Source organism: Coptis chinensis, chromosome 3, assembly GCF_015680905.1.
Source record: "Coptis chinensis isolate HL-2020 chromosome 3, ASM1568090v1, whole genome shotgun sequence".
In the NCBI taxonomy this organism is placed as follows: domain Eukaryota; kingdom Viridiplantae; phylum Streptophyta; class Magnoliopsida; order Ranunculales; family Ranunculaceae; genus Coptis; species Coptis chinensis.
In genome coordinates this window covers 22,404,063-22,412,941 of record NC_141458.1, presented here as the reverse complement: position 1 = coordinate 22,412,941, position 8,879 = coordinate 22,404,063, and the positions used below count along the sequence as shown (strand labels likewise).

The 8,879-nt window shown below is 36.4% G+C and overlaps 1 protein-coding gene across 4 annotated transcripts; it reads left to right on the top strand.

The window, feature by feature from the left end:
* The first annotated feature begins 1,065 nt into the window (after positions 1–1,065).
* LOC147508637 (Protein kinase superfamily protein) lies at positions 1,066–4,572 on the top strand. Of its 4 annotated transcripts, none has more exons than XM_086601055.1 (10): positions 1,066–1,284; positions 1,507–1,634; positions 1,749–1,873; positions 2,038–2,159; positions 2,236–2,685; positions 2,899–3,168; positions 3,251–3,408; positions 3,500–3,715; positions 3,802–3,951; positions 4,039–4,572. In XM_086601055.1, exons 1-10 carry the CDS (start codon positions 1,104–1,106, stop codon positions 4,180–4,182), a joined length of 1,944 nt encoding a protein of 647 aa, XP_086457181.1. In that variant the 5' UTR covers positions 1,066–1,103; the 3' UTR covers positions 4,183–4,572. The 4 variants fall into 4 exon arrangements, with proteins under 4 accessions (XP_086457181.1, XP_086457182.1, XP_086457183.1 ...); XM_086601056.1 differs by having other exon boundaries at positions 1,067–1,284; positions 1,516–1,634; XM_086601057.1 differs by having other exon boundaries at positions 1,068–1,284; positions 2,914–3,168.
* Positions 4,573–8,879: the final 4,307 nt, after the last annotated feature.

The following is an 8,879-nucleotide window of genomic DNA, read 5'->3' as shown; positions in this document are numbered from 1 at the left end:
GACCTCAAGATATGTTTCAACTTCATCGTCGGAGTCGAGATCTATTTCTTCATCTTCTAGGAAACCAAATATGAGCATCTTCTTGCTGCTATTTTGCCTTACAACTACTACTATTTCTTGATCGAAATGTTACAAATTTAGCTAGGTTGTATTTTAGCTCAGGTTGTATTTCCCTTGACCAGTTTCAATTAAATTGTTATGTTATTTTCATTAAATCTGGTCATGGCTGTTGTACTCAATATATGTACTGAACTGTTGAAACATGTCAAACAACAATGGCCATATACTTTACTTCATTCCCTTGTGTGTAGTGTGTACTGTCAGCTGTGTACTGTGTAAAGATGGCAATGGTAGTTAAAGAAATCACAAGTACATTTACTAATCTTCCAGTTGCAACTTGCAAAAGGTACAATGATCTTTTGGACAATTAAATGATACAAATCTGCTGCCAAGGACTCAAGGGTCTCAAATTGGATGGTCTTAGAATCCACTCTATTAAACGTTTGAAATCGTTGTATCTGCCATCAAAGTTTTTTCTTGGGCCTCATGATATTATCATTTTACACTTCCGATCTCTGGCACTTGGTGCTCTCTCTCTCTATATATATATCATATCCTTGTAATATTACTGTATACCGTGATAATGTAATAATTTGAGATTACCAAAAAAAAAATGTAATAATTTGAGATTCATACTTTTATGTGTGATAAGACAGCAACTACTGAAGTGGCAGAGCTTTCTTACCAACCACAAGCCGCCAAACAACTTTTACTGATGTAGTGCCTTCTTTTGCTTCAACAGCAAGACAAAATCAAACACATTCACCCTTTACTTCCCTCCCAAAGCACCCAACCTAACACTTAGATTTGTAGTTTGTAGACCAACAACATAGACTATCAAAAGAGAAGGGACAAAACCCTTGTCGACTAATCAGTTCTCTTGACACTTCAAAAGCTTCTTATCTTCTAAATCAAGAAACTTTGAGTGGGCTTAACTGCTAAAGTGCCCTCTCACTATCTCTTGAGAATAAGTCCTGTTCCTATATATATATATATATTAACTGAGCTTCAGTGCTTCAATCATTTTCAACAAACAAACTAATATGGTTTACTGCAACATATCTAACAGTTCATTTTCCTACAAGAAGAAAATGGTTCAACCTACTCCTGCTAAAATACTTGTCAACATCTCCTTAGATGTTGAACTGAACAACGAGCTTCTCTCATGGGCAATTGGTGCAGCTGCGCGTCCAAATGACACCATTGTTGCTTTACATATTCTTGGTTAGTATCTTCCGTCTAAAATGTTGAAAACTATTACTTGTCATTTTATCGCTTAAAAATTTTCAAATCGGGCGTGTCCAGTAGATACTCCAACATAAGTCTAAATATCACCTATACACCTAGCAGAACTGATTGTTTCTATATCAGTATTAGGAATTGAAGCTTAATGCATTTTAATTGGTTATCAATTCTATTAACTGAGTTATACTTCTCATGACTGAGTTACATTAGGCAAGGATTCATCAAGAAAGCTCGAGTCAACTACGTACAGCAAGACAAGTTTACGCCAAGCAAAAGCCTTTGTCATATCTATGGTTGGAGAATTCTACGAAACCTGCCAGTCTAAACAGGTACAGTACAGAACACAAAGTGATTAATTGAATCCTGTTTCTGATTTATTTGAATTTAGTGCCCCTCTATTTCTGTGGCAAAAGGGTGTTAATGTCTTCTTTTAACAATATCAGGTGAATTTAGAGGCCAGAGTAAGTAGTGGTTCGAGCATTGGAAGAGGCCTGATCGATGAAGCAATATCAATTGGTGCTTCCTATCTTGTTGTGGGGGGCTTGAGAAAACGAAACCAGTCGCAGAGGTTAGACAGCCATGCATAGGACTGCTTATTCGCTTACATAACCTTGCTAAAAATGATAGTGGATATTTTTAAAGCATTCTTAAATTTCAAGAAGCTAAATCTTTGGTACTTGGGATTCTGAGTTTTCTCTGAGATAACATTATCTATATTATATTTTGAAATAGAAGTTCACTTGGAATCATGAAGTATTGCTTTGAGCATGCACCAGATTATTGTTCAGTGGTTACAGTTGGAATTAGTAGGCAATCCCAACAACATTTGGACTCGGAATGTTCACCCTTAGAAGGTTAGACTAATTAATATTGTTTTGAGAAATTCTTATGATATTTTAGCTGCTTACTAACGTTTAACCTTCATGACAGCATCATCTTGTCAAATAAGTTCAATACGGCCGAACAAGGATGCCCGGGTTGGAAACGATATACCACTGTACAAGTTCTTTGATTCAAATATAAGGGAGGAGCAATCATTCAGGAAGAAGAAGAATCAACAACGTTCCCCTACCCAGAGCAGCAATGACAAGCCTTCACCTAGAGCTGTTCTAGATGGACCACACGGCATAGAGGAAGGCTACTTAAGTCATGAAGAATCTAGCATTGCAGAATCCCCTAAGATGCAGTTAAAAGAACAAGGTCGCTCCAATATATGGAAGCATTTATCACCAATGAGGCTTTTATTTCCTTTCCGTTCCACATTTGATGGAAGAGTAAGGGACAGAAGTCAGAGTTTCTCTGACAAAGAAAACAGGCAACCTTCTTGGAGTTGCTTCAGCTATGAGGAGATCTCAAATGCTACAAATCACTTTCACCAAGGTGAACAATCATCGTGCAATTTTTGCTTTTGGTCTTAACCAGTCTAAAGCTTTCAAAATTTCACCACTACTATGGGTTTATCCAAATAATGATAATTATTTTTCTATATTTCTGTTGGTACCAGTTACCATGAACAATATATGATTCTTAGTGAGAGAGAGATATGTCAAAGACACAACTCTTATTTAAGTTCTTCTTCATTCTTATGTCCAGCAATTGCTTTTGCAGATAATATCGTGGGACGAGGAGGATATGCAGTGGTATACAGAGGTGATTTATGTGATGGGAGAACAATAGCGGTTAAGAGACTGGCAAAGGACAACACTGATGAAAATAAGCAGAAAGAATTTCTAATGGAACTGGGCGTATTAGGCCATGTTTGCCATCCTAATACAGCATGCTTAATTGGCTGCTGCTTTGAGAATGGGCTTCATTTGATTTTCGAATTTTCTCCAAATGGAAACTTGTCATCAGCATTACATGGTGAGGATCTCTCGACTATTTTTCCCTTAATTTAAGATCTTCCTCTGTTTTGTAATATTGATCCTTATTTGGCCCCTTTTAGGCAAAGACTGCAATATGCTGGAGTGGCCAGTTAGATACAAGATTGTCATTGGAATTGCCAGGGGTTTGCATTATCTTCATAAATGTTGCAAACGCAGGATAATTCATCGGGATATAAAGGCGTCCAATGTGCTTCTTGGGCCAGATTTCGAACCACAGGTGAAATAGCTGAAAAGAAACTGCTTCATGGAAAATGCGATCATCTATTATAAACTACTACTTCATCTTTACGCTGTTATTCCCTGTGCAGATTACAGATTTTGGACTTGCAAAATGGCTTCCCAAGCAATGGACTCACCACTCTGTAATTCCTATTGAGGGTACATTCGGTTACTTGGCACCGGAGTATTTCATGCATGGTATTGTGGATGAGAAAACAGATGTTTTCGCGTTTGGTGTTCTTCTACTAGAGATAATAACTGGGAGAAGGCCTATAGACATGTCTAAGCAAAGTCTTATGTTTTGGGTATGAACACGCCAACAACTAACTCTTAAATATGTTTCAGCTAACTTCATTAGTAACTAAACTTGAAGTATACAATGTTTATTTAGGCAAAACCTCTTATTGAGTCTGTAAACATTGAGGCGCTAGCAGATTCAAAACTTGAAAGTAACTACGACGTGGATGAGATGCGTAGACTGGTCCTAACAGCTTCATACTGTATAAGGCAATCCTCATTATGGCGTCCATCAATGAATGAGGTGAAGGATTTTTTTCATTTTATCTTTTCATTTTCGTGATCTAGTTGGAATATCTCGTTATGTTGATGCAACCGATCCGTACCTCAGGTATTGCAGCTTCTAACCAATGGGAATGACTCTGAGATAGCACAAAACTGGAGGATGCACGAGTGCAAGGTTGACGAGATAGATGATTACACAGTGGATTTCGATAGCAGGTCTAGCACCAACCAAATTTTCCAGGATTGCTAGCGTGTTCGTTGGTTAATCTTTTTACCATTTTTGGAGTGGGTCTCCGTTTCTGCTCAAGAAGAGATATGAGTTCAAAGAGATGAATTTGTAACTTTTATCTCCTTGAGAAATAGCATCATGGTCTAGTCCATGTAATTTATACATGTTCTTTTCGTTAGGAATCTTGTATTACGTTAGGAGTATTGATTCCCAACCAGGCAAAAAACAATATGCCATGTGTGATATTTTCCCATATACAGAGAAAGAAGGACATCGCTTCTCATCCTTTTTGTACTAATGTAAACTTATTGTAGTAAATGGCGGTCATGTATTCCTTCTCTTTTCTCTCAAAAATCAGATGAGATGTGTAGGATATGATCTTAATATAATGCCTTTTGAGTATCTTGAAAATCGGATATATATGTAGTTCTGTATGGAGTTCACTAGCTTTTCCCATCCTAAAAGAGTGAAAGGTCTTCCTGATAATCACAACCTCGAGGACTTGGAATCTCTGAAGGCACTATGTCACTGATTCAGGGTCACTGTTCCAATCCAGTCTATAGACCTGTTGAGAAACTAATTTGAGTAGAGTATCAGCAGCATAATTTGATTCCAATGACTCTATAACTGATCAAATCTTTTCTGCATTGATTACTATAATCACTACCATGACATTCTCTAAAAGTGGCATTCCCAGCCTCGTAGTCAATCCTAATCCAGCTGAGATAAACTATCGAGTACTCATTTATGTCCTTGCTAGAATGCCCAAATCCCTTTATATATTTTTCTTTTGAAAACAGTACCCTAATTTCAGATCATCCTTTGATTCCAAACCAGACACTCCGTACCCATGCAACACAGAATCTTTTCTCATCCTTTGATTGTAAAATTCTTCATTATACACTTATATCCTGTCCGTTCTGTTCTAGACTTCTTGTACTGATGTACCAGAATATGAACCAACTGAACAATGAAAGATAAAAACCACATATGCCAGGGTTCGCCACACTCCCGATTTGGATGAAAAGCAACACAGTCTCCAGATATAGGTGATTTGGCAGTTTAAGATTAAGCTTCAGACTTTCATATGCTACAGGCTCGTTTTTTAAGCGAGCTTCAAATTATTGGCCTATACAATCACAAATAACGAGCTTAAGCGACCCCAAAACGAGTTGACCGCGAGTCAGTTGTGCTCGGTAAGCATGTTCAGGCCCCAAAATAAGTACCTCAGGTTTGTTAGCTTTAAAAAGACCGAAATGTTGAGCTTCAGCCTTCAGTGTGTTCGCAGTTCAGGCCCCGATTCATTAGTTCAACGACCCTTTGCAATTTGTTTTAGGCCTTGCTTACATGGTCTTTTAGAAGAAGGGGCTATAGATGAGCCAATGCCAAGCAGCTTTCGACTAGTCACTGCCACAATTTTAGGAGCTTACCATTTTGCAAATTCAAATTACAATGTGCCACATGCCCAAGACATTGATACAAAGGAACGAAAAACTTAAAACGACCCAGTGTGTATCAGACTGTCAGTAGCTTAGGATCTCTCACCTGGATCATTTCCAATGGACTATGTGCCCATGTCTAACTTGTTTAGTATTTCTGCGTTTGCTTCACCTTCGACCAAATTGGTCCTTCAGAATTATCTTCTCAGCGTCTCAGTCAATCAGCTTACCTGTACATTTCCAATGTTACTATGATAGACCTCGTATGGACTGTCACATTACATGTGCTGCCTAGAAGTCCCAACTGTCCTTCTCCAAATGCAATAGTAATGCTAGACCGACCTATTTATTTGATTTACTATTTAGACATACTAATATATCAAAAATTATAATCATAGATTTATATAGAAATACGTGTCCGTATGTATTACAATGCAAACCAACGTTATCCAAATAATAAATCGTAATAGTAGGTCTAAAAAGTAGACTCATATAACACTGCTCTAAACTACAATGAAATACATTCTCCACCCACCTTATATACTTTAATTTTTAAGGTACATGTAAAAGCTCTTAGTCACATTATTTTTATTCGGGCGCAACACATAATACGCGTAGATTTTACATTTTAAACCCAAATTCGGGCGGAGGATATTTTTAAATTGCAATTGCCGACTTGCAGTCCTAAACGAGAGAAATCATTTTCTCTTGAATAATATAAAGTGAATCGGAAAAATATTTACACAGCCCCACCCAGTCTAATTTATTGACCTTGCGTGCTCTTATTTCTGCCTAAAAGGTAACAACAATGTTTTTTTTTCTTTTTTCGATCAGGATCCCATCAATGGGCATCAAAGGCTAAATTTGCACATGTAAACAAGTTGGCGAATGAAATCAAAAAGGCATTCGCTCATGAATCTCATGGAGTCATGGATAAGGATTGCCAATCGTTGGACCACAGGGGATGGTGTGTTACACAAACAGTAAAGACATAACGTCTTATCACGGCTCGTATGAGAGTGAGAGTGAGGGTGAAGGCCAGCATCGCCTATAAATGGTCCCACCTGCACTTAGAGACACCCACATAATTTTGGTACTTCACGTGCACGCCATTCGGCCTTCGGTCCTACCCGTTCTCCAAACATTAATGCCTCAACTTTGAAATTTTAAGATTAGAGGATCTTAAGATTATCTCGGGAAAAAATTTTAAAAAAAACAAAACAAAAACAATTTTGCTTTGAAGTTTAACACTTTAACAATTACCTCAGTTGCAATTGGAACCAATTTAATATTTTGCCCAGTAATCTAAGAATTTCTAATAATTCTACACTCACATATAAACTGATATAGTTGACTGGTACAATGATGTGGCACTGCAATATTAATGTTGTATTATGAAAAATCATCACTGCAATATTAATGTTGCACCATGAAAATGACTGCAACATCAATGTTGCACCATGAAAAATTAATGGACTATGAAGAAAAAAAAGTTTGTTATGAAAAAAAATATGAAAATGGAAAGAGAAGAAATATTATGAGAGAAAAAAGTTTTTTTTTTTTAAACAAGTGGAAATTTTATTGATAACGAGTTTTACAAATAATTAAGATAAGCATGCACCAAGCTGCGCCACAAGTCTTTCTAAATGACAAATCATATTCTCCTAAATATTAACTCGTTAGAACCAGTTGTCTTACGTTATTGTCCATAACTTTATGCAATTTCTTGGGAGTTCAATGATTTGTTGTCTTAAACCGAAAGTGTTAAACCGAATGAAATTTTTTTTTAGGTGTCAACTAGCAAAATTGGTAAAACTTTTGGATGATGATATCAGAGGTATATACAATTTCTTAAGGAGTTCAACAGACTGTTGTGCCAAGAAACTGAAAATGTCGAAACTGAATGAATTTTTTTTTTAGGTGTCAACTAGCAAAATTGGTAAAACTTTTGGATGATGATATCAAAGGTATGAGGCTCGAACTCGCCATATCTCATTTAAAACAAGATTGCCAAACAAAAAAAAATAATAATAAAAAAATAAAAATTTGGTTCTTATTTTCACCACTATAACAATATTGCAACATTGAGCTAAATATTGATTATTTGGTTTAATTAGGTTTGTTGATTCCGTATAGATGTGCTCTGTGTGAGAATGGGGAGAAAACAATCTTACATCTCTTCCTCCAATGCTCTATCACAACTCAAGTATGGAGTAACTTATCCCTAGTCACGATCTCCTCTTTTTATCGATTTGCCAGCTTCTCAAGGAATGACCCACACCTTTACACAATGGATTCACTACCCTTATGTGGAGACTTTTGCCTTATGCAGTTATTTGGAGAGTATGGAATGCAAGGAACAATTTGATTTTCAAAGATGGCAATTTGTGTATTGGAAATATTATCCAAGCCATCAAAGGGATTCTATAGTTTTGGATGGGAGTTCATAAAGACAAGAAGTAATTTATTTTTGCCGACTTTATGTTTAATTGGAACGCTCTTATTGCGAGCAGATAATGCCTTGTCTCCTTTGGTGTAGATGTTTTTCTTTTACTGATGTTGTAGATTTTGGGAGTCCTCTGTACCCACTTTCAGACTGTTGAGGTTCTCTCTCAACAAGCCTTTGTATCTTTTCTAGCTGAGAGCCCTTTGTAACAATTGACTTAGGTCATTATTTGATAATGAAAATATTTTACCAGATAAAAAAATAAAAATAAATAATAAATTATGAGTTAGTCTTCAGTGCGCGAGATGTATGGTGCACAGGTAATGTGGGCCTTTGGATCAGTACTTTTGCCATACAATACACATACACCCCTTGATATGAGTGGCCCAGATTTGTTAGCATACCATACGACCTGCGCATTATAGATTTAGCCATAAATTATAGGTTGGAAGTGATTTTCTTGGTCCGTTGATTTTTTTATTTTGATCACCAATTATCTTTGGTAAATGTCAATACAGGAATCGTGCACATGTACTTCAAATAATATGAAAAATATACATAGTCATTACAAACTTGAACATTAGTTCCAAAAACAACAATTATATTTTTTTTTATCGATCTTTTTGGGAACTTGGTGAAAGTATGTGTGTTTCACATGGCATGGAACTAATCAATCAGATTGTTAATATTCATACGTAACATTAACTCTAAATAGTGATACACTGAAATGATGTGAATATGTCAATGTCCATTATTACATGGGATCTGTTATTCCATTAACAACAAGATGTTGAATCTAATTGTTCCTCAAAACATTATTATTACCTTTGCAA